Below are 25970 nucleotides of genomic sequence, written 5' to 3' on the forward strand. Positions count from 1 at the left end.
CAAGGGCTATTTCACATTCTTATCTGGCATACAGATAAATCAGTAATCTACAGATAACACTGTCCATGTGACACTCACCTGGTGTAGCTTCTGCCAAAATTCAGGTCCGTCCTCCATTTTTCTTAAGCTTGGTGGAATGTACCAAAAGCAAACGTTTGCATACTCCGGCTGAACAAGAGAATCAGTGATTGCTTATGAGACGTAACAAATAGGACAGGAATATATAATTATAACTCATCAAAAAGTTCTGCTTTACTTTTTTTGGGGAAAAAAAAAGCCTTTGAGTTTATATCCTTTTCATTAAAATGTCCTTCTCCAACTTACCTGTTGTCTGCCTTTTTTGAAACTAGAAATAGTTTCTATGTCATCCATTTCTCTTCCTGCTCCTACAAAAAGGAAACCTGTTCAGTTTCCTTTTTCATTTCTTCTTCCCATATACAAATTTCACTCTGCTTTGCTCACTAAAAGCTTTGGTTAGCAAAAAAGTGTAAGAAAGGCACACAGAGGTAATTTAAATATTTCAAAATTGAAGCAACTTGAAAGAGAATATATTTTCTTTTCAGTGTTTTTTTGTGTGTGGGTTTTCTTTTTTTTTTTAATGGAAATTTCCTATGATGTATTTTACACAAAACACACTAACTCAATTTTTGTTGCCATTTAACACTTGCACATGTAGTCATTTTTTCTACTGAACAATGCCAATCTCCCTTTATATCATATATCATACAGCACACCACACAGTGCCGGAGTTAATGCTGCCTTTCTCAGTTTCCACATTTTATAATAATCTCAGGACCCCTTATAGGGTATGTGCCATATCCTGGATATATCTTGTCAATAGCTAAGCAGGCCTTTTGAGCAAAGATTGAGACTCCACATCTCTGCTTCCCTCCAGAGACTTTTCGCCTTTAAACTCAGCAGTGAGCTAGCTGCAAGATTTCCAACAAGAATGGCTGTTGACCATCCATTATAAAATAAGGCATTTTGTGCTCATGAGGTTTCTGTTCCGTATATAATAGAGAAAATGTTATCAGTAGGTAAGTCCAGGGTCTCTCTACATTTCCTGCTAATTTGGAACAATTTTTTTTTTTTTTTTTTTTTTTAGCCTGTACAGGTAGCAACAGCACAAGGAATAGATGTGTCTTCTAATCCCATCCAACACTACCCATAAAACCACTCAGTCAGTCTTGACCTACATTATTTGCAACACAGTATTTAACTGGGGTCCAGATTATAACATGGATTATAAACTCACACACGCCTCCTCCCTCCCACACGCCATCCTCATTAGTACTGGTTGAAAGATAAAAAAAAAAAAAAAAGAAGTTAAAAAGGAGCTTTGTAGCTGGGTCACACCATCTCTTTGCCCCACTGTGAATGCAGCTGCTATTACAATCCCAGGCAGTCTCCTGAACAAGAAGAGCCCACCAGCTGAGACATGTTCTTTCATGAAAGGGCACTAGGAACTGCTCATATCATTTTCCACCTCGCTTCAAAGAATGCATTAAATACAATTTAATCATCAAGAAGAATATCGTTGTCAGCAGGAACAGAGCTGCAAACCTGCCACCTGCTGCCACTGAATGAAATAAAGCTCGGCTCTTAAAGTCCCATTTCTTTCCCCAAAGAGCGTGCATTGAGTACACACATAAACACAGATCTTGAAAAGGCAGCGGCTTCCTCGGGAGTGCAAGCACTATCTCGTTGTTACAAGGTTTATTTTAAAACTATTTAAAATCAGATGGCAAGAGTAGACAGATGGCATATATTACCATATTGTCATTGCCTATATTGCCTTCTTGATTATCTCAGTTTCCTTTCACACATCTAATACATCATCCCTCTCTGAAAATATCATTCATCCTAGAAAAACTTAACTACCCCCAGTCATGTTTCATCCTATTTCTGGTTATCTCGCCAAAGCTACTATCCAAGCAGGTAAGCAATTATACCACAGGAGAGCTCGAGATGACTCGAGCACGAGTGGCATTTGCAGGCCATAGAGCGGTTCTCGTTACAGGACTCTCCTCACTGCATAATATCAGACGATCGTCTTCCTGAGCTTCTTGTCCAAAGTCCAACTCTCTTTCAGAGAGGGCTCGCATAACTGAGCCTAGCTGCCTCCCAGCAGTCTGTCATTGAATTCTCACTGCTTGTCCCCCTGCACTCCTCAAAATCTTTTCTTAACCCTTCCTCAACTTCCTTCTCATAGCTCATACTACAACGCTCCCTCCAATTCCACTTTTAATCCAAGTGCCCTAATCCTGCAGGAACTAAACAGCAGTCTCTGCTCTCACCAACAGCTTTCACATCTACAGTAGGTCTGGGCTCTCTGCTAAGCTCTACAATAACAGAAAATGGAGCACTTTTAACAGACTTGCCACTTTAGTAACCTCATCATGTGCTGCTGGTCCAGAACCCTTCACTCCACGTAAAGTTTCCCAGTATGCACATTCAAATCAGCAGTTTTCAAAGTTAAAAGTTTATAATTTACAAACAGTATACAGTATTTTTTATATTTCATATTTCTTCTAGCCTGACCTGGAATATTCATAGCACCAGCAAGTGTAAACTAAATCTGCATCGTTATGGTTTGTTGGTGTCTATGTGTGACACTCCCTTCCTCCTCCATGCGTTCCCTTCTCCCCCATGCCACATACTCAGTTGTCTTTCGCACACATACACTTCCAACAATGCAGACTGTTTTCCTAAAAATGACAGGTCTTTGCAACATCCCAGATATTAGCCTTATTAACCAAAGTGCTGAGGATAGGTGAAAAAATAGCACTATAGCTCTGCCTCCTTTATTCACTCTCCTCTAGACAAGATCATCAACAGGTAATAACCTGACAGGTTTAGCAAAGATAAGTGAAAACCACAAATTTCGGTAGTTTTTAGGAAGATGGGTGTAGAAACAGAATTAAGGAAAAAAAAAAACCCATGGACTTTAATGATGAAAAGTCCATTTTTAGGATCAAAATATTCCTCCATCTAGCACACAGTCTTATCTGCAAGTCTGTCAAACACTGCTTTTTTTGCAGCCAGACTCTTCACTTCCACAGAAAAGTGCTCCGTCTATATCCCCTGAGGAAATACAGTCCCAGAAGCTAGGAAAACAGGTAGAGCGATGGCAGGGAATACAGAGCATGTTGTGTGTGTTCAATTGTATCTGTGCATCTTCAATACACAAAGCTTATTAAATTATATACTTCAAACATAAATTGGCAATGGGCTAAAAAGAATAAAATCAAACAACAGACAAAACCCACCCCACAACAACCACCACCGTAGTTCAGTTCCATTTTCACTTACCTCCAAAAGAAGCCGGAATCCCTCTCTCTTCTTAATTTCCTCCACCAGGTATCTGTAATTAAAAAGGCAGAGTTTAAAGCATAGAACATAATAATAAAGACAGATAACAACAAAAAAGGTCTTGAACATGTATACACTTTTTCTTTTCCCTTTTTTTTTTTTTTCCTTTTTCTTTTTTTTTTTTTCCTCACAAAGAAACCATGGAGTTAAACCTCATTTCTACCTGCTGTGAAAATGCAGTAGCTATCAGTTCCTGGAAACAAATGATGGCTACAGTCAGCCAAGGAGTACTGAGCAGAGGCCGAATTCTGTCCTCGGGCACAGATATTTAGTGGAGCCACATGGCACAAATTGATCCTATTTGCATCAGGCTGTGAACTTTCCCAATGCAAATTTCCATTGGTGTTGCTCTCTACAAATTAATTTCTCCATCTCCTTTTCTCAAGTGCTGATGCTGTGCTGCCGTGTTATTTCACGGTCACCCTGACATCTCTTGTGCTACTACTGTCACCAGGACCTCTTAGCTTAGCTGAGAATTTAAAAGTTTCCACCTACTTCAAGCCCAGCAATTTTCCCAGTACTCTCCGTTCCACACTGTACACAACAGTGCGCACTTCCATTCAGCGAGCCACTGCTGATGCACAATAATTCCTGGCCATCCTATGCTAACAATGCACTGAAATAAGTATTGTTTTTCTCTTTCACTTGTCAGTATGAAAAACAGAGAAGCTTTCAATGGGAAGATGGGTTAGAATCAAAACTTTGGATTCAAACAGCTTCAATTTGTAGAAATTTTGTAAAACATGACCTCAACTTTGCTATGGCACACAGGAATTCTGAAGCAAAGAAGACACTTTGACATAGCTGAGACTTCTCTCTTTATTCCCTCCCTTCAAAGCCTTCCCTAGGAAAACTGAAATTGTCTCAAATTCATACAGCTTTTCCATTTCAACAGAATTTTAGTCTTCTACATGAAGATCTTCCTGTCTAGCAGCTATAAAACTGAGACAGTTAAACTACTGATTGTGTACAAATTTGCTCTCTCATTGCATTAATTTGGCATTTTCCTGCCTGCAGCTGCGTTACTGGTCATCACGCAAATAAATCTTTTATCCCCTACTTGAGGAAGAAAAATATTGTCAAAATAACCCGCCTGAAACCTGCTCCCACAGGGACACCTCTAGCACAGTTGTATCTGCAACCCTTGCTGTTCGGCAGATGCGCTGCAGAAACAGGTTAGCTGGGGAGACAGTAAACACCACCCTAGATGGTGCACATTTTTCAAAACAGCGCAGGGAGTTGCCACGCTGTTTATCATTAACAAGTATTGTGCGTGTGACTCATTACCTCTTAGCACACATCCCTGCAAAAGGATTGCTGGAGTAGAGTGCCAGTTCCCATGACGCACAGCTCTACCAGTTGCACCGCACTAAGCACTGCTGGGATGTTTCCTCTCACTATAATGAGACGAGGTTCTGAGTCTTTTCTGCTGTGACCATTTAGATTCTACTGTGCGTATTTTTTTGCTAGTTGGCTGTTAAGACCCATACTACTGTTCAGGTTGAAAGAGAGGAATGCTGAAATAAAAGTAGGAGGCTAGATACCATGTAGGCAAATTGAAGAGAACCTGTAGGGGAATTCCGTCAAGTAAAACAAGATCAGTGAACTTGTCCTGTTCATTAGAAGATAGTTGTCTGTGCCATAAAACCAACATTCGGCAAAACCAGCAGGCTATTTACAAGACAGTTGCCCTCAATTTTTTTTTTTAATAAATCATGAAAAAGAAATCTATGTATGATTTTTTTTTTCCCCTGAGGTCTTGAATTGTTAGAGCTGTTTTGCAATACTTAATTAATACCCTTCCCTCTTACCACAAGTGTCTTTTTTTTTTATACCACCATCTGACATAGGATATCTGATGTCGGTCAAGCTCACATCACTGTTAATCATGTTCTTAACTACACTGCCAATAGCCTAAGGCAGCAGCCATTAGAAAATCCATCACCCATGATTTATCTCGCCAGGACCATTTGATGGCAGTGGAGCAATTTACTCTGTGCATCTTTCCACAGTTGACAGTGGAGTTTTATTATTGTGTCACAGTTGTAGAACGTCAGAAAGGCTTGCACTCAGTGAGGACTGGAGTGCACAAAGAAGTGGTATTTGCTATGATTAAGCCTTGCAGAAAATGTGGGGTGGAGATCTGCAGTGAAAGTAGACATATGTCTGCTGAGGGTAGGTGTCAGAAGAGGAATTAGGCAGAAACACTGCAAAGATGCTGAAGCATAAAATGCAGAGATGGTTATAGTTGTATTCTAAAAGCAGTTTACTTCTATTTTCTTTTTAGTGTAATTCATAAAGCAACATCCCTGCATCAAAAATAATTGGGGACAAAAAAAACCTTTCAAAACAGCAAGAAAATTTCAGATCAGCAGGATGCTCTGTTGTAGGTATTTTCAAAATAACCCTTTCCAAATAGGTAGCATCACAATGCTCCTGGGATAACTAATACACTGAAAACATGATTCATCTCCAGAACAAGAAGAAATTAATGGAACAGCCAAAAAGCAAAGTTTGATGCAAGAGAAATACATGCCTGCAATTACTGTAAACCCTTTGCAACTCTGCCTGGCCATGGAAACAAAAGAAGCAATCTTGGTCTCAAGCTCTACAGTCAGTGGACTAGTTCCAGAATTAATCCAGGTCTGTGTAAAGGAAATACTATCTTTGCAACATCAAAGTAAAATCTACTGTAACAAATCAGAAGAAAGGCTACGCAGCTGTTGAGTAGTTCGAAAACCTGGCACAGTGCCCAGCAGACCTGATGTCTCAGCTGCAAAGTGCCCATGTCCATGCAAACTCAAAATAACAATGCAGCTACTGTAAAGAATATACTTCATCCAATAATGATTAAGAATTAAATTTCTTCTTAAAGAAGAAGAAAAAAAGAGAGACAACTCAGTCACTCCTTAGAAGTGTTACCAGCTGAATCCTAAAATTCAAATAAAATATCGATCCCAGAAAGGTCATTAATCACACTACACACTCAGTCAAACGACCTTGGCCAGTGACCTTGATAAGGCTGAATTCTCCTACTGATAGTGGAATGAATTACTTACTCTGTACAGACACAGAACAGTACAATGCTTCAGAACAAAAACAAGGTGCAATTTAACCAAAAGATATTAAGGAACGCCTGGCCAGCCAAACAATGACTGGCTTTAAAGAAATAAAATAGAGAAAAAGCCACAGCTCATTTAGGCTTTTCTGGTTTTGCTTCTTTATTTTTATTCCTTTCTAATCTGCTCTGGGTGTAGGTCATGGATATTTTTACCTTTTCTTTAAGCAACTGCATTAAAGTGAGACTATTCCTTTAATTTTCACTGGAGTAAACATTGAATTCTTTTCAACTTGGCAGTTCCTATCAAAAATAAAATGGCAATACGATATGGGTGACTGTTTTTAAATATTAATGCTTTGACTTATGGTAGCGTGTAGCTAGCTCAGGAATGGGTGAAGATTTCATTGTGGTTTATCTTTTACAAATTCTGAACAAATGTGATACTTCAAGTGAATTGTTTTTAATGGGCCATTATCTTGTTTCAATATTATTTCTTCTAATAGAAGATAAAACAATTTGTGTATGGAAGTTTCTTCTCAGAAACTGAGACAACACCATCACTTTAGAAACTTCTTCCAGCAAGAATTTTAGAGAATTCACTTGTGAAACTCAGTGCTGGAAGACCAAAAACTTAGTAAAATTGAACACTGTGCAGGGGGAATATTGCAAGAAAAAAGTACTTGAGTTCCTAACAGAACATACTGTAAGCATTAAGAACTTTAGCAAACTTGTAGAGAAAAAAAAGACTTATCTCAGAACAACATACCTTCATATACCTCTACTACCTTCTAACACTGAGTGTCCTCATACGAATTTCCCCATGTCATCGGCTTTCTGCATTTCCTCAGTCATAAGGAATGAAGTGAACAGAAAAACGGCAAATTCACCTCTTGCTAGACACAGCTCAGAGCCTGGCACACAGGGCTGCTTTCACATTAACACCAGAACACACAGTTATGAGTCTGAAGAGGGGGTACTGTCCTATGTCTGGTTCAGATAATATAAATGTTAAAAATAATGTAGATTGATAGTCTGATTTAGACTTCTTTTTTTACCAACATCTGTGCTTATCGCTAAAAGTAGTAATTACTATTAAATACTGTAGAAAATGCAATAACACTAATTTTTATTGCTATTGCTATTAGTTCCTTCTATTATACAGAAACAAAAGGGGATGAAAAAAATAACAATGCGGTTTGTTCCAGGATAAGAAGTATCAGCAGTGTCAACATTTCAGTCAATTATCCACATATTCAAAATTGCAAGGCCGTACCTAGCCAAAGCCAGTGCCCTGTTCACTCTCTCCTCGAGGCCTGTGGTTCCCAATGCTTTCCACATCAGCCAGAATTTGAATGCATCCGGACGTCTGCTGCACTGAATGGACTTGTCGCCAGTGTCATAGCTGACATCGTAGAACTTGTCCTGCTGGAACAGGTACGCGGCCTTGGCAGAGTAACACTTCTTCAAGAGGCCCTGTTAAAAACACAATAGATGCTTAGATTGCTGATAAGAATTTTCAAACCTTTTTATCTTCACAAGCCAACGCCTTTTTTTCCTGTTTGTACCAACTGCTTAGTAAAACAGCACTGGATGTGCAAGAAACGATCCAAAGCTTATGGTGTGGTTTAAGAACCCTGGGTGAACCTGAACCCAGCAAAGTCAGCACTAACAACAAGGAAACACTTATGGTGACTTTCTTCATACTGTCACTGAAGAGTTGCAGGTTGAAGAGGAATTTTGACTCAGATCTTGAGAAACTGTGAACCACAGAAACAGCTGCCCAAGGACATACGTGGGTGGGAAAGAGGGAGGAGAAGTAGAAGTGTATGTCCACTGCTCCAGTCTATAGGTTGGAAGAAGAGCTTCCTACACGTTCACAAATGGCTCAAACTATTCCTTCTTTTGTATGACAAAGAACCTTACATATGGCACCGTTAGTTGCAGGTCCAAAAATAAATGTTTAGCCCTTACCAGAAAAGAGAGTCTCTGAGGATTTAGCACAGGCTATCTGAGTGGGAACACCAACGGGAAATTCGTACATCTCCAATTTTTGTCTCTTTTTGCAGTTCTGGCAAATTTAACATTTGAAAATAAGCCTCAGAAAAGATACTTTAGCGTACCCTAATTACGGTTTGTTAATGAAATTATTTTTATTCAGCAGTCTCCAGCTTCCAATTTCTGAGAGGCTGCCTGGACAGAGATGAGAAGCAGAAAACAGACAAAGATAAATAAGTATCGTGGCATGGTCCAGCAAAGAACAAAGCCGGGAAACAGAAAGAGGCTGTTACAGGTCTAAGGGTGTGGGGGAGGAGAAGAGGCACAGGACTGGCCATTGGCTGAAGAATGAAATATCAAAGTGTATTCTGTAATACCATGAAGTAAAGAGAAAGGGGCAGAAAGCAAGTTACAAAAGCAGACATGAGGATGGCTCTACAAGGAGCCCAGGAGACAGAAAGTGTTGTAGATTTGTCAGTGATATTGAAAGCGGGTAAAAAGAAAACATCGAAACAATCTATAAGATAATACTAGAATAGAAATTCAAGTGAGGTTAAAAACATGGCTATGGCATATGATTCAGATTTGCAAAAGTGTATTTAAGTGACAGTTGAACCAGAAGTCTTCCACACAGAACAGATCAAGGAACATAAGTGGACAGCAAGATGAAGGTTGCTAAACAGTATCTCTAAGAGCACAATTCATTTTATGATTCAACATAACTCTTCAATTTGAACCAACTGAAAAAGCCTTAAACATTTCATCCATTTCTCTGCATCTGCCACAAGTCTGATTCCCATAACAGTGGCACAATTCTTCATCTACATTACAATACACTACCTATAACTGGCCATAAACTAGAAGAAAAAGGTCAAGACAAAAATCAAATGCAGAAATAATCCAACGGCATACACAGAATAAGCCTCCCTCTCTCCCCTAGCCTTTTCAATTTTCTCCAACACTAAAAATAAAACAAACAAAAAAACCAACCTGTGCACCTGTTTGTAGAGCACAAAAGGAGAACACCACCAAAGGTTTCTCCAAGGCTTCTGTAGTGGCTTGACAATCCCATCGTAGTATCAGTGGTTCGCAAAAAGAACAGCAAATACAGTCTGAACTCCCGCCACAGGACCAGTGCATTCAGCCTTGTGAAAAGACAGTTTGTGTGACGGCTTGGGGAAAAAGGGGGCAGTGGCTGCTCTTCCTCTGCAGTCATCAGAGGGATAACGTGCTGCTGCAGCACACAGTAGCTGGAGCTGGAAAGTCAATGCTGGGTGCAGTTTTTTGTAGTTTCTAAGATTCTCACACCCACTTTCCAACTTTCTCAGATAAAGAAAGGCAAGAAGATGACATTAGAAAGTGAAGAAAGGTCAAGCACTGAAGCATCCATCCTTCACAGTTTTTCTACAGCTTTGTGTTCTCTGTCTAGCAGCTGCACAACAGGAACAGGAAACTGTTTGTCAAGCCATTGTGTCCTATTCATTTAGATCTCCATACCTTCATTATCAGGGGAAATACAAGTTTACTAGACATGGCTGTTTTTTTTTGCGTTTTGTGTTTTTTTTAAAAAAAAAAAAAGAAAAGGCAGCAACACAGAGAAATTTAAGTTAATTGCTTTGTCTCTCTTACTGACTTTAAAATTTTGCACAGTATTTCTGCAGTGAGTCTACAGCAGGGTTGATCAATCATAGAATCATAGAATGTGTGACTATCTTCTGCCTCATCAGAATGTAATACAGCTGCACAATAGAGAACATCGCAGGATATTAGTTCCTCTCATGCCTGTCATCTGAGAAATAATAACTTTTCTTTGTCACAAGAAACCTAAACTCAGTTGGTAATATTACAGAAAGACTGAGAAGTTCACTTAAGATCACAGTACAGCTGCAGAGTTTCATAGTTTAAAAACAAATGCTCTAGAGTGAAAACGCAACAAGAACAAATAGTTCAATAACTCTGAGTGAACTCAAATTTCTGGGAAGACATTTCACTTAAAAAAAATAAAACCAAAAAAAGCAGGGACTGTCCTACTGTCCTGGTGCATCCAAAGCTGACAAGACGTGCTGCTTTGATGATCCTTTTCCATGTGCTTATCTCACTAATAACGCAACACGCTCAAGAAATCCTGCTGAAGATATCACCTACTGTCAATCTCCAGAGGCAAGTACAGTGACATCTTTCAGCATGTCACTAGAGCAGGAGAAGAAACAAAAATCATGCTTTGTGAAACAGAAGGAAATATGCCTGACCAATGCAAGAATCAAGGTGGAGGAGAAAAAGAAGGGAAGAGACAGGGAATATTGCAAAATAGAGTTTGGGTGAGGAAGACAACAGAAGAGGAAAAAATTCCAAGATACATGTTATGCTCAAGAAAGACATTACTCCTTGATTGCTACTGTCTCAAAAGTAATAGACTCAAACATGCTGAAGACATAAAAAAAAAAAATTAATTTTCCTAGTCAAATGATGGAAAAGTAGAAAAACAAGCAAAACTAAAAAAAAGAAAAAAAGTATGCTTTCTAACTTAACATTCTCAGTCTCAAGAAGACACCAACAGTTTTCCACACAGTAACTGAGCTGCTCCATCTGTTCAGAAGAATTGCAAAAATTTCATTAGAACTGCCTCATTTGACAATTTGAGATTCTTTCTTCAACATCTTTTATCTTTCTACCCTTTGTACAAAGACTAACAGTAGTGCTCTGCTTTATATTGGGACTGTTAAAGTCTAGAAAATGGAAATACTATTTTCATGGAAGTCCCAGTCCACTATGAAGTTTCAAATAGCCTTTGCTTTTGATGACGTCTACGTATAGTTGCGGGATGTTATAATTAATGAAAAATAAATGAATAATTATTGATACTGAAATCAATATATAAGAGCTCCAGTTTCATAATTCAACATCTTTTTCTCAGTGAACACATTTATCTACAGCAAGCCTTCTGATCTCTTTTCATTTGCATTGCTAGTTAAAAATGAATTTCAATGTCATTAACAAAACATCTTTTTCCCCAAGACAAACATCTTCCTGATTTTCCTCATCTGAAGCAATAAGGACAGTCTTCTGAATGCCATACTTGAAAATTCTCCAAAGCAGTGCAGCATAAAAGGCCATCCCTGTAATTCACTTCAAGAGGTGAGAAGGAGCTCTCAGTTGCACTAACTCTAAGCAGAAAGCAATGGGAATAGAGTATTTCCTGCAGCTGCCCTAGAAAAGAATCAAGGAAGTAGATATTTTTGTGATACTGCTAATGATGAGGAAGACATTACACTGTAGATGGCTACCATGATCACCTCAATCAATTATATTCTGTGCTAACCTGGGACTTCATTAGCTACATTCTTTGAGACTTCATTTTTAACTAAAAAGTGAAAATTCTGCTGATTACTAAGAATTGATTGCTAATTACCTGATCTAGTGCTACACTCTAACGAGTCACAGAACTTTGGCACTGGTGATAAACATTAGTTCTCCATTTATATGGTGATAATATTGACATTTATGTGGATTGTAGCAAGGACAAATTGGAGTAGCTCTGTGGTCTTAAGGGAGTATGTACAACCCAAGACTGATCCATAGCATTTTAAGAACGTGTAAGAACAAAGTTGTCTCAGTAATGTTTCGAGAACACATTTCCACCTAGCTTTGTGTTTAAACAGCCACTGCAATTCACGCCACAGCAATACACGTGTTTCCTGAGTAAGTCTATCTTATTACAACAGTGGTGAAGTGTATGGCAGCGAAAAAGGGATAGCTGTGTGTTTCTTGAGTGCTTTAAGCACTGAAGAACTACTGTCATTGATCTGAGCTTTTACAGAGGATTAACCAATCTCTCTTTCCCTTTGGTGAAAATGCTTCTCCCTTCTAATAAAGTCAAACAAGTACTTCTCGTTTCTATCTCTACCTTCTTTGGAAATCATTCCAATTTTGTTTCACTAAGGCTGAAAGATACTCTTTTATCGGCATTTCACTGCAATTTAACTTTTTTTTTATTAGTGTAGGAAAATATTTAAATACAATGTTTCATTATAATAACCCAGCTGCAAAGTTTTAAGCCTATTAACACTGCTAAACCACATAGCTTTGTTGATGCTATGTGGCAAAAAAACCCAAACCAAACAAAACCAGTCACTATTACTTTTGGTAATAGGAAATCAGAGTGTTACTGCTACATCAGAAATGTGAGGATTCCTTCTAAAGATTATATTTTCAGACAAACTAAAATACAAAGCTTGGGCTTGTTAAACAATTTATACCTTAAAAAAAAAAAAAAGCGAGAGAGAGAAACCGAAGGAGATTACTTATCCACTTATAGTCACCTAACTCTGATTCTGAGGTAGTCCACAGTTTCCAAATGGACCTTGAAGCAAATAGGAAGACAGGCTAACAAAACTTCCTTAATCAGACCTTCAAAGGGAGCTAAGGCTCGATTCATTAATGCGACTTAACATCTATGCTTAACATTTTGCTGCTCTGACTTCTTGCAGAATTCAGCACTTCAGAAACTACCTGAGGTTCCTTGAACATTCACTAGCAGAGCAACATGCATCAAACTTCCAGCTCCCATCTCAGCATCCAGCTCCCACTGAAGCATCCTAACCACAGTGCGAAGGAATTATGTTCACATATAAAGGTATGCTTCATCTGCAGCCGTATGTGTTTCTGTAATTTAGGAGCAGGGGAACAAGCTCCAAATTGAGGAACTGACACACATATTCTTCCGTACACTTACTGTTGTGAAAACAGCATTTTTAATGGGAAACTGAGTCTAGCTGCCTGCTCCAGATCTGGTATGGGGAGGATCAAAGGGAAGCAAGGCCTTTCTGCCAAAGTGTGTTAAATACGCATTTGATCTTTTTTTCTTAAAGATTCATATTCCAATACTTTAAAAAGCTGATAAGAAAGTACTCAAATTTGTCTGTGCTCTGTTTGCATAGCAAGACTGCACTGGCACATATACAAAACACATTAAGTGCCAATTTTCCAGGCATCAAACACACAGCAAAATGCTCTCTCTTCCCCATGCAGAGCAGTCTTCTGCTTCCCAAAATGTGTCCCTCTGTACAACAGGATACGACTGTATGATCATTAATACGTGTGTGTTCACCCCTCAGCAGCCTAGGATTCAGCCTTAGAAGTATTTTCAGCACAACATTGCCTAGCTGTGATTTAGAAGTGGAACAGGATTGCTTTATCAGACGTTACCCTCCATGGAAGGAGAATATGGAAAGGCTGCCAACAGTGTTTGAAAAGACCCTAAATGCCAAGGCAGCTAGAATATTTCATTCCTCTCAATTTCTTTCTTCCTGAGAAACGTCCACTATGCAGTCCAAGTAGTCTAATCATTACCTGAGGCTATATCTATGTACTGGTCCTAATTAGTTAAAAACATAGCACCGAATTCTTCCCAAGCCTGCAATTAAGACACCACATTAATCTTAGTCAATAACTTCATTCTGCTTGTTTTTCATCCTGGAATAAAGATAAAGTGATGGACAGGTAGTCCTGGAGTCTAATCCTCTTTAATCCCACAAACTCTAGTCTAAGGAAATGAGGAGGCACACTTCTTGTTGTCCTGCCATGTCTCTCTCCTGACTTGGAGCAATCAGCTCCAAGAAAGCACTGATTAGCATCTATGTTCTTTGGTCTTCATCAGTTCTTACTACCAGGAGTTAGTTAGCAATTACATGGACAGCTAACCACTAGCAGCTGAATGGAAACTATCAGCGGTTTTGACAGAGGTTTATAAAAGTGATTTACAAACCATGGCCACAAAATCATGATGCAAACCTCAAGGGCTCCAAATACTCATGATGTTCAGTCATTCATAACCTATGAAGTATAAGCTAAAATTCAACCCTGATGGTGGAGAATGGACATAAGTTTTCGCAGGGCTGAGTTTGGTATAGGGCTTGAAATAACTAACCTCTTACTGGTTTTTTATTAAGATAGAAGAATTCCACAAAGATGTAAGCAGAGACTTTTAGCACATCACAGACTCATCTCACTTTTGTGCCACTTGAGATCAGAGCTCTGTTGTTTGCTTGCTAGGCCTTTTAATTAGTCATGGCTTTTGGAAAGCCTAAATCACCTTGGTGACGAGGTAAAACTAGTAGAGTGAGGAAAGAAGGCTCAGCATCTTTACCTGCATGTGCTCTGACTCCTGTCCTTCCCCTTTCCCACTCCGCTGCACCCAAGTAAGGGGATGTGAAGAGGAGCTCTACCCGCTTTAAACAGAGACGCAGTACTGCTGCAGTCCCAATGGAGGACAGCTATTCTGAGGACTTTGATGAGCTCGGTGTTGAAGCGCTGCAGACCCAGGTGACACAATACTCAATTCTGAATGCAAATCATGTACAGAAGTTAACTAGCAAGGTCACCAGCTGCAAAGTTTGACCACTGGTGACGACAGGGATTTGGATTAGTTTGACCCTACTCTCTTATTCATCCTTTATTAATTTTGTGCTGAAATTCAAAGTAATATCATTCAGCCTTTGCACTGCAGTGTAGTGAAACTGACTCGCAGTTGTTTTCTAATTATTTACATTTCCATATTACAGCAATGGCAGTCTACTGCATTTAAAAAAAAAAAAAAAAAAAAAGACAGAAGGACTGACTTACAGAGTTGTCTTTCACCAGAAGAGCACAGCACTGGATTCCTGCCAACAGCATTTTATGGGGATTCCAAGCGACAGAATCAGCCCTGCAAAATTTATAAATGGAGAAAAGGATGTGGAAATTGCACCTATGATCACGAGTACTAGAGAATCAAAAACAGCCAAACACAATCTAAGTAGGCAAATCAGATTTCCCATTTCCCCCCCCCCCCCCCCCCCCGCCCCATACACCCATCAGTTCAGAAATCCCTCCAATTAATAGTAACACGTATTTTGGAAAATGCAACTCTCATGGAGGCCAACACGTCACACAAGTCATCACAGTCCCTGGTAAATGTGCCCATGAACTCAACTGACTTACCTGTGGATACCATGAAGAAGTCTGCAATGCTTCCTTGATATCAAAGCCGAGCCACCCCAAGAAGCCTGTTGGAACATTTATAGAATCAAGACAATATTTGTGTAAAGTTCTTTTGATAACACTTCAACTAATAATTTCTGAAGATGTTTTATCTCATTTAAAACTTAGTTTACTACATGGTTAGTGGGCTAAATTTTGCCTTTAGTATCATCTACAGAAATAAAGGTGGCAGCCTGCAGCTATGCCTAAAATAGAGGAGCTGATTGATGGTTTGTGCCACTATGTGAACAACGAACTATACTGTCCCTGCTGCGTAAGCAAGAGCATGAACTCAGTTGTCCCTGCATAACCAGACCTATTCTGATACTGAATCAGAGATGCTTCCTTTCCTCCAGCCTAAACCTAAGCAGTAGGAACAGAAAGCCTCATTTTGCTTATCTTCCTCCTGCTAGCTGTTTCCTTTGCAAGACATTCACAAGGGAAACTGAGGACAGAATTATAATCCCTGCCAATTGCAAAGTCCAGGCTCAGATCTTCCACAGAGTTTGGATATGAAAAGCAAAGTCAGAGAGCAGGCAATAGCAGCATTTCTGTTACCAGCAATCCAACTGACATTAAAATGGAGTAAGACTCACCACATCTCCCTCAGGTCATCAAAGAACTAGGTGTGTGTTCTAAGAGTCATTTAGGCCTTCTCTGTAGTGAGCAGCACTCCACTGAAACTCCTTATTGTCTGCCAACTTATCTATTCTAGATATCTGTATTTGGGTGACACCTTTTGCAGATGTCTGCCTTGATGGACTATAGAAGGAACCCAGTCAACAAGCTTATATTACCCAAGTTTAACTTCTGGGCAACTGGAGTCAAGGAAGGTGATTCTCATCCATGAATTCTGCAAGGATCAGGTTTCACCCACCAGCTGCCATGAATCTTCAGTTCTCAAACAACAACATTTGTCCGTGGGGGCAGGGTGGGGACAATACGCAACAAACAGTAGACACGTTATACAGTGCATTTGATAAATTATCATTAAATATGAAAAAAGGATTTTCAATGTTCATGCAGGCAAAATCCACTTAAACAAATTCCCTGTGATATAAGCAAGGCTACTCAGACACACACAGGAGACACCAGTCCACCAAACACACCTGTACTCAGTTTATTTAAAAAAAAAATCATAAATTTTGGGCTAATGAAAAAGAAACCACTGATGTGAAGATTCCTGACCTAAGTACCGAGAACACATGCTTGTTTGGCTTTTTTTGCCTTTTTTTTTCCTTGAAGGAACAAATTTTATAGCTGATCTATGAATTTAGCATCATTATTTGCTTCATAGGCCATACTTTAGGAATAAGATCTGCTATCTCTGGGAGACAAGAATGCTAAAGTCTCACAAGGGAAATGAAAGATTAATAAGTGTCTTAACATATTTCATTCTCATTAATGCAGTATGTTAATGCATCAGATCATATTTTCTGTTGTCATGCTCACAACACCTTTGCCAAGGAAAGAGCTGTTGCTCAATCTACAGGTGGGACCTAAGGCAGGAAATTATTTGCCTCAAACTTCACAGTAATCCTGTGACAGAACCATGACTTGAAACTGAGTTTCTCTGGCTAGCCCAAATTAGCCATGTTATGGGAGGACAATCAAACTGATCTTCCTATTCATAGACAGATTTTACTCTTCTCATTCTATGATTCAATCAAGTCTAAACAGTCACTAAGTTATTCCTTGATTTTCATAATTCATAAGCAACCCATTGAAACACAACAAATCTTTTAAAAATTTGCATCCAAAGGTGTCTGTATTTGAAAGTTGACATTTTCATACAGTCTCTGAAAAACAGGACTAGAAGGGCTCTCAAGAGGTCACCTCAACAGTGTGCCACCCCCAAAGGCATATCCATCTCATTTCTGTCAAATGCTTGTCTCTTCTCAAGATTATTAATCAATGAACACACCTAGCTTGTGATTAGAAAAGTGAAAAGGTGCAGAAAGACATCAGCAACTGCTGCCTCCACAACAGCACGATCAGCACTGTTTTCTGCCTTTGTTCTAAACATTACTGCTGGAGATGTGGGAGAAAGGGATAGTAGTACTGGAGATCCAGGCCTCTCCACCAACTTTCAATTTCTCTTTGAGACTCAGTACTAAAAGACAAATTTGTGCTTCATGCTTCTTTACTCTATTCGAAGACTACACGCTTAGAGATCTAAGACTGACAAAGAACCAAAAACGAGTCAGAAGGCACCTAAGAAGATTGAGAATCACTGGCTTTGCCTGGTTTTAAAGACCTCTAATGATGGAGGCTGCACAACACAACCATATAATTTGTGTTTTACAGTAACAACCCTATTGATTTAAAAAGTCAGTCCTAAACATTGCTGCCTCTTGTCATACCTGCAGTGATCAGGGGAACAGATTATTCCTTTTCTTTTTGCAGTCTGCAGACTATTCCATATTGTGTCTCTGCCTTTCCTAGTTTAAATAACATCAGTGCTTTCAATCTTTCCTCATTGGTCATAATTTCTAGGTACAGTTCTGTTTATCCTCACTGCTTTACTATTTTCTAATCTTCCTCCTGTAGGTGCTTAACCTCCTTGAAATGCAGCTTTTTATTTGGACACAATCTAGATAAATAAAATGGTGCATCAAGCAGAAAGAGAGAATTATTTTACGTATCTTCTTTATTCAGTTCTGAAAGACATTTAACTCCATTTGAAAATGCTATGATTGCTGATTTGTGATGTACTGCAAACCCCAGATCTCTTTCTGAAGATCTGCTGTCTAGCCAACAATCCCCAGCCTGTGTTTGTGCAGTTGATTATTACAGCTTAAACTTAGAGCTCTATCTTCATTGAACTGTAGCCTATTTTTTCCACTTCTTTCTCCAAACTGTCAAGATCTCTTTGATTTCTAATCCTGTCCTCCCCCACTGCCTCTTGCAGTAGTTTTATGTCATTTTCAAATTTAGTCAGCACATTCCTTTTCATCCAAGTTATTAACAAAAATGCCACAATAACTTCTAACCTAGGATGGACCTTTGTGGAATCCTGCTCAAAATTTTCTCCCTTTTTAGCAGTGAACCACTGGCAACTGCTCTCTGGGTATGATTTTCCAGCCAGGTTTTCACTCACTATCACAGCTGCAGCTTGGCATGTTTCTCTGGCTTTCTGCAGAGATATTGCAAAGTTAAAAAAAAAAAAAGTTAACTGCTTCTCCTCCATCCGAGAGACTACAGAAGGAAGGTAGAGTGATCAAACTAGATCGACACATTTTGTTTATGACAAATCCAGCTGAAAACAAAGCAGGGGAGCTCAGAACACAAAGATTATCAAGTGTGTCCCTGGCAATGTAATTGGTAACTAGATATGAGAAAATTTCTGTGTTTCACATGCAACAAACCACTTACGGCAGAACAACAGTAATCACGGTGTTCAGAGTGGGATTAAACTAACTACCGAAGCACAGGCTAACAGGTCAAACCTGATTTTCTATACTAGTCTAGCTCTAGGGAAAAAAAAGTAAAAGTAAGGACCAGCAGCAAAGAAATATAGTATTTAAAGCTACATGAACACAATATATGACATATGTAAGTGCTGGAGCTTGAGCGCATATTGGCGATGTAACACTAGTCATAAGAGAGGCATCGTAGATACATGATGGAATGCAATAAGCAACTTGAATATGTGTATGAATACCGTAATGTGCACAAAATAAGCCTGGTTACAGTCTCTGCACTTCGGCTGTTGAATGGCTTGAGTGCTGACACAGTTTGGGCTTATTGCTATTATCTTTTCAGAACAATTTTCCTTAACTCCCTTTTCCTCTTTAGGTTTGTCTCTATGTGAGACCTTATCTTCTATTTCTGACTTTATTGAAATTTATCTTCCCGAAGCTCATTGATTTTATGTTGATGTTCTCCCTTTTGCCCTTCCTAAGAATCACGAGTTTTATCATTCCATATTTAATGAAAAGAGCTTCCCGAAGGCAAACATATCAATTTTGGGGATCAGAAAATATTCTGAAATGAGATACCTCAGTGTAAATCTGACATTCATTTAAGATATCCTTATAAACAGCTCTTGAGACCATTTGCAGTAGATAATCCTGATTCCCATCAATGATATACAAAAAGTCCTAAATTAGATAGAACTTTCCCTTTTTCTTTATCTTTCTTCTAATTGTACTGTATCTTTTTTTCTACCAAAGTTACAGCAGGCCCAAACAGCAGTACTTACTTGCTATAACTGAGACTGCATAACATGTAAATCATTCATCAAGAAATCAGGCCTTTCAGAGGAATGTAGATCCTCAAAGCTTTCAAAAATATTATATTCTTGCCTATAAGGCTAGAAGGAGGTAGGCTTGTTTAAAAACAAAGAAAAAAATCCAGCTCTTCACTATGTTTCTTGTACACTATTTCTGAATGGCAGATGTCTGGTCTCACTGTACCTTTTCACATATTATTCTAGTAAACCTATTTCTAACGGTGCTGTGTGAGAAAAAAGTCACTTTATGAATTACAGTCCACTCATTTTACCATAGCGCATGTATATACATGTATGCCTGGTATTACTTACAGGGAAAGCTTTCAGTCTTTTCCTCATACCCTGTTCTCATTTAAATACAGCTACAAACTTTAAACAAAAAAAATAAACAGCCATCCACTCAACTCTTCATAAAGGGTGAAAGGAAAGATAGAAAAAGTACTGAAAGAACTTCTGAGAACCCTTGATAGGTTCATAAATTAATAACATCTTAACGTAATAATTTGTCTTCAAGACCATAAACACAATTTATTACTGGACATTTGTCCTTCTACAGGGAATCAATTAACATCTGACAACTACAGTCACTGTTCAAACAGGAAATTAACTTTAAAATATTCACTGATATTTTTACCTTAGCTTAACACGAAGCAAAACTGGGAGAAGAAAGTTAATTTCTTTACAAAACACTATCCACTGCCTATGAAGTATACAGTTCAGAACATGGCCCAGGGTCATCCCACCTAATTTTAGCTGTTCAGCTACAGGGACTATGTTAGGGGACTACTCATTGTCCTCCAGCCATTGGAGATGGCTCCAGCCATGTCTATTCAACTCACCTAAGATCCAACACAGATTCTGAATACATCACTCTATCCACTGACTACACACAGACACCGAAGAGACTAGTAGCTAATGTGAATGGTGCCCTTGTGCCAAAAATCATCTGGGTCGCTCTCATCAGCACACAGCCATGAGGAGGCTTTGCACACACTTTAAATACTAGGGCTAAATTCTGCATCTTTGCCTCCAAGTCAATAAGAAAACTCTTTTGATGCACACATACAGTGATTTTATTTATTAATGTCTGTGAGACATTTATTTGAAACACACATTGCTGCCTACATGATTTTTCTTTAGATACTCAACATTAAACACGTACTTCAAAAATTTAGAGCAGGTTTAAAAATTTCCATTAATGTTGCTCCAGATTTTCTCATTGCTGCATGGCTTCTAATCTACCCATTTTGGATTTGTGGCATTGTAATTTTAAACAGAATGTAATTTTAGAAAATACGGAGAGACCTAGTTTTAGAAAAATACATCTACAGCTAACTCTTTCAGGTAATAAAAAAAGCTCAATGATTATTCCAAAAAAGGTTCATGAATGGATTATAGTATCCAAACCTAAAATTATAAAGAAATGAGAAAAGAAGAATTTCTGACCAATTTAGGAAAACATAAGGAGATCTACAGGAAACTCAAACCTGTAAATATGAAACGGAATAATTTATGACTGGTTGAGTCAGAAATATACCTTTATTTTAACCTGTATGAAACATACACCACAATTCTCATATGTTGATTCTCCAATAGCATGTGGAAAGAATATGAAACTATACTTGTATATAATCACCCTGAAGCATTTTTAGGAGGTAGCAAGAAGAAATTGATTTTAAAATCATTTTGAAATATAACCTGACAATAACAAAATAGCTTTGACTGCTTGTCAAAATTAAATTATTTGCTGTTTTTCAGCACATAAAATAGAAAGAAATCAGAATGTATTTCTGTTCTCTATGCAAAAAAAAGTTATTAGAGCCCAACTTAGTTCTACAAAGAAATATCAACAGTCAAAGAAAAACAGCAATTATAAAAAAGCAACGCTAAACAAAACTACACAGTATACAAACTCACGTCAACATGAAGCCAGAGGCCATGCTTTTCACAGATATCAGCAATTTTATCCAGAGGATCAAATGCTCCCAGCACTGTTGTGCCTGCTGTAGCACAGACAAGAAATGGTGCTGACCCCTGCAACAGGATTCAAAACAAGAAATTGTCATTTGCACTGCTCATTTCCTCCAGCATATATGCAGAGCTAAAGTATAAAGAGGTCTAGGAATGTAGGATAAAGATGCGACAGTCTACATTTTAGTTTCCCAGCAGAAGGTACTGCATTTAAAAGTGCTGACTCTTTTTTTTTTAAAAAAAAAGGCGCATTTTCCATTTCCAGTTAACACCATCCCAAGGCAGACTTCACCAGCTTCAGACTGTTTTGACAGATGCTAGTTTTGTCAAGATCAAAACATACCAGATTTGACATCTCTCTTTATACAGGGATTTTAATTTCTCAGTCTTCCACACTTTACTACCGTATTTGCTGCCATTCTGCCAAATAAAATAAAGCTACGAGCTCTGCCAGCAGGCTCCCCATGCAAGGAAAGGGCTCATCCCCCTCGGGCTTCCACCTGCCTTGTCTCTACAGTGCCTCTATTCTCCACCTGGTGAAGAGGAACCTTCAGTTAGGGAACATAACTTGCCTCGGGCAGCACTGGCACAACACGCACAGTGACCTGACCCCAATGCCTGGTCTACAGCAAAGTGCTATTCCCTTGCTCCTACTCCGGTCTAGAAAACAAGAAGGTCTGTAGGTGGTAACTGAAGGAGAGAGATCACTGGAAATCTCAGACAGTTTTAAGGTTATGAAGGTAGGATAAAGAAAACTATTGTCCGGTTGCAGTCTCAGACAGCCCTCAAGCCACTTGTTTTGGTTTCAGTGACTTTGCTTATTGTTTTCCCATTCAACTAATACCAGAGGTGCCATTACAACAGCAGATTAGGCGACATAAAGAGCTGGCACCTACCCTTGCAGGTGTATGTGCCTGTGCCTACTTAGGAGCAGAAAATGAAACAATAAAAATAATGGGTGGAGTCTGAAAAAACTTCATGAAAAGATATCAACCCAAGCGATGACTGTGCAGTCTCACTTGCTGGTAAATACATAATGAAGGAACTTCTCGGCATGTTTCGGCACCTGGCCTGCAGCATGACAATGCAGTTACTGAAGAGGGACTAAAGTTGTTATTAAATTGTATAATGTGGAATCCCTAGAGTTCATTTGCAGTGAATTAAATCTCTTAGATGATGTAAGTCTCTCCGCTGATGTAACTCAGTGGAGCTTCACTGAAATCAGGTATCAGCTGCAAAAATCAGATATCAGCTGCAAAAATCAAACTCTACATACAAGTCTTTTATGCATCATCGCTTCAGCTGAAATCTGATCTTTTTTTTTAAAAAAAAAAAAGCAAAGCATTGCCACTTTTAAACATCTACTAGAGACAGACAGGCCCGATTCACGTTTAAAAAAGTTTCATACTTCTTTAACCGTGTAGAGGACTGGTACATAATTATGATTTATTTGTATTTTAAAATTTCTTTACAAATTCCTAAAGCAATGAAAAGTAATCTTGGAATGAATTTAAATTAGTCCCATGCTTTCACAAAGAATTACCAGCCTATAATTCACTTCTTGGTCATTCACTCCTAGTACAACCTACCACAAAAGTCAATCAAACTTACAAACCAGCCTGCAGCTCAAGTCCAAAATACTTGCAAGTGAGGCAAAGATGTATCTGCTACACCTAGTTTCTGTTAGCGTTCTCACCAACTTTCTCCCACAGCTACATCAAAGTCAAAGGTCTCCCGGCAGCCAGTAGGTAACATGATTGAATATGGGGACAAGTCTAGGATCTCTACGAATTCCAAAGATTGTTACCATTTTTCGCACAAAGAAGGGATTTAAATTTTCATTCTTCTTGACAATATAGTTAAATAAATCTCCTCACAAAATTCTCTAAAAAGAGGCTTGAGGAGACTTGCTATTCATAGTCAGTGATCATTTCATGCTCCAATCACTAGCAAATACATCCTCTGTTGTGTAGAGTCATCAGAATATTTACTGTAATTCACTGAAGTGTCCTTCTGTAAAAGTTGTAAAGTAGCACTTTATCAAGGACAAACACACTTACTGAAGCTCTGACAAAATGAAAACCTTCCAATATATCTGTAACTTCCATTGAAACACAAGTGAAATAATTTTCTCATGTAAGCAGAGCATTTTAATATAGAACATTTGTTTTTGGATTGCAGAGCACCATACTGAGGTTGACCTTTTTTAAAAAATCATAAATGCCAGAGGATTTCTTTCAAAGAACCTTTAAAATTATTATTACATCAACAAAAAAGAATTCTGTTTTTGCAAGAGCAAAGAGCTCATTCTCCTGTCAGCTTGCTTCCTCCTGCTCTACTTTATTTCCTTTTTTTTTTTTGCCAGCTTGCTCAAATGAGTGAAATATAGGTTGTCTTCCACAGATAATGCAAAGTACAGAAACAGGCAAACGAGAGTTTGCTAGGTCATTAGGGCACCATGTATCAACAGCTATGCTATCTAGCATGAAACTCAAAGAAGAGATGGATGGTTGGCAGAAGATGTATCTAAATTAAATCTTAGTGAAAGCTGTTGTGGCTGTGCTAGTGCATGACAGGACAGTACTGGCTTGGCTTTTCTACGAGCCACAAAAGTAGGTTTCTCAAGATAGGATTCCATGGTAGGCATCATCCACACCATGAACATTGCACTAGTTGCTTGGTATTGACAGATAGTGGACTAAGGGCTGAGCTCTGAATCCTACTACTCTCAATATGTCTCTGCCCATGGCAGGGGGCTTGGAACTAGATGATCCTTAAGGTCACTTCCAACCCAAACCATTCTACGATTCTATGCACAAACCGGAAGTGAGAAACAAGGTGAGCTAACCAAGCCAAAAGAAGATGCTCTGTGCCTTAGAATTCGCAATCAGCCCTCCAAGCTCTCTAAAATAAATTATGTTGACTATAGTAAGTGCTTGTTTTACAGATGTGGGAATGTATGTTAATATTGTCCAAATGCATCAGTACATTTCCAAACGCTAGCCTTCGACTTTCTACTCAGCAAAGTCCCTGGGGAAAACGAAGCACAGGACGGAATCTCTGCACTCTTGCTACAATATTAGAAAGGACCAAATTTAGGATTTGTGGCTTGTATGATAGTTGTAGAGATTAAGCCCCATGTTACAGTTCTTGCTCACTGCAGAGACTAAGCCCCATGTTACACTTCTTGCTCACTGCAGAGGATTGAACAGCTACAGCTGCTGTAATTAATTGAAAAACCTACAGCTTTCATTTACCATTTAAGGAAAACAAATGCTGCATCCATTTAAAAAAGGATCAAGGGCAAAAGAAATCCTAGAAGAAATGTGCTAAATACTTCAGAGCAGTGTTGTACTCAGGACTTTCATTAGTAGTAAACACCCTGTGGAATTTTTCTCCCTCGTAAGAGCGTAGCACCCAGAAGTCTTGGCTTGTTACACAAGTTTGTGGCAAACGGATTGCACCTGTAAGAAAGACACTGGTAGATGCTGGTACATTAACTGCCCTATTTTTAAGATTTTACTCACTCTTAGTTTTCCTTCCTCTCACCCAGACACAAACACACAGTCTACATACACTCCCCTCCTCTCTCCTTCATGCTCTCTCTCTCCCTCTCACCTCTTTCCTGGCCCGTTGGACTTGTTTCTCCAGTTCCTCAGGTATCATCTTACCTCTAAGGGACACAGATTTAAAACTTTTTCAGTTACATTCAAACAGGTTGGTTACGTACAGCACTACTGTATTTTAAAAAGGCTCAGAGACCACAGGCTTGGCTTTTGCTTGCTCACCTTTCATCTGTTTTGATGAAGTAGACATTCTGTGTACCAATTCCTAGGAAGGAGGCTGCCTTCTTCATGGAGTAATGACACTGTAAATGAAAGAGGCATGAAAAAATAGGAAGTATGCAATTAAAAGAAAGAAATCAATTCCTTAGCATAGGGAACAGTGACACTGACACTAAAATTAATTTAACAGCAGCTAACAGATATGACAACAATCTATCCTAACACAAAAAGCAAACTTACAAGGCTACACAGCACCAAGACCATCTTGTATTTAACAGCTAATGACACACACTGAAGACTGGGAAAAATAAGACAAAAAAAGACGTGCACCATGTTTAAAATGTGGGCTGAAAAAATAAAGAGCTCTATTCCATATGATTTTTTTAAAGCTGGTTCTGCATTAGAATGAAAAATAGAAATTTTGAAGTGTCATCTGGTAAGAATTACTGTTTCAAAATGTTTTAATAAAACTGAGTCAAAAGTATTGATGAGTGTAAGAGTTAGGAAATGCAGGAGATGAAAGGTCCAAAGGCTA

The 25970-nt window shown here is 38.7% G+C and overlaps 1 protein-coding gene across 1 annotated transcript in view; it reads right to left on the minus strand.

Annotated features, from left to right (window-relative positions):
• The window catches only part of GADL1 (GAD like acidic amino acid decarboxylase 1), a 69245-nt gene that overhangs the window by 32735 nt on the left and 10540 nt on the right, over positions 1 to 25970 (minus strand). Inside the window, exons 6-13 of the mRNA XM_009979733.2 lie at positions 25439 to 25518; positions 25269 to 25323; positions 21597 to 21713; positions 15407 to 15471; positions 15050 to 15131; positions 7707 to 7906; positions 3313 to 3364; positions 79 to 168 (exon numbers count right to left, since the gene is read on the minus strand). Coding sequence (XP_009978035.2) covers positions 79 to 168; positions 3313 to 3364; positions 7707 to 7906; positions 15050 to 15131; positions 15407 to 15471; positions 21597 to 21713; positions 25269 to 25323; positions 25439 to 25518 — 741 coding nt within the window. The remainder of the gene's footprint in view (positions 1 to 78; positions 169 to 3312; positions 3365 to 7706; positions 7907 to 15049; positions 15132 to 15406; positions 15472 to 21596; positions 21714 to 25268; positions 25324 to 25438; positions 25519 to 25970) is intronic.

The sequence above is a fragment of the Tauraco erythrolophus genome, chromosome 7 (assembly GCF_009769465.1).
Source record: "Tauraco erythrolophus isolate bTauEry1 chromosome 7, bTauEry1.pri, whole genome shotgun sequence".
NCBI classification, from domain to species: Eukaryota; Metazoa; Chordata; class Aves; order Musophagiformes; family Musophagidae; genus Tauraco; species Tauraco erythrolophus.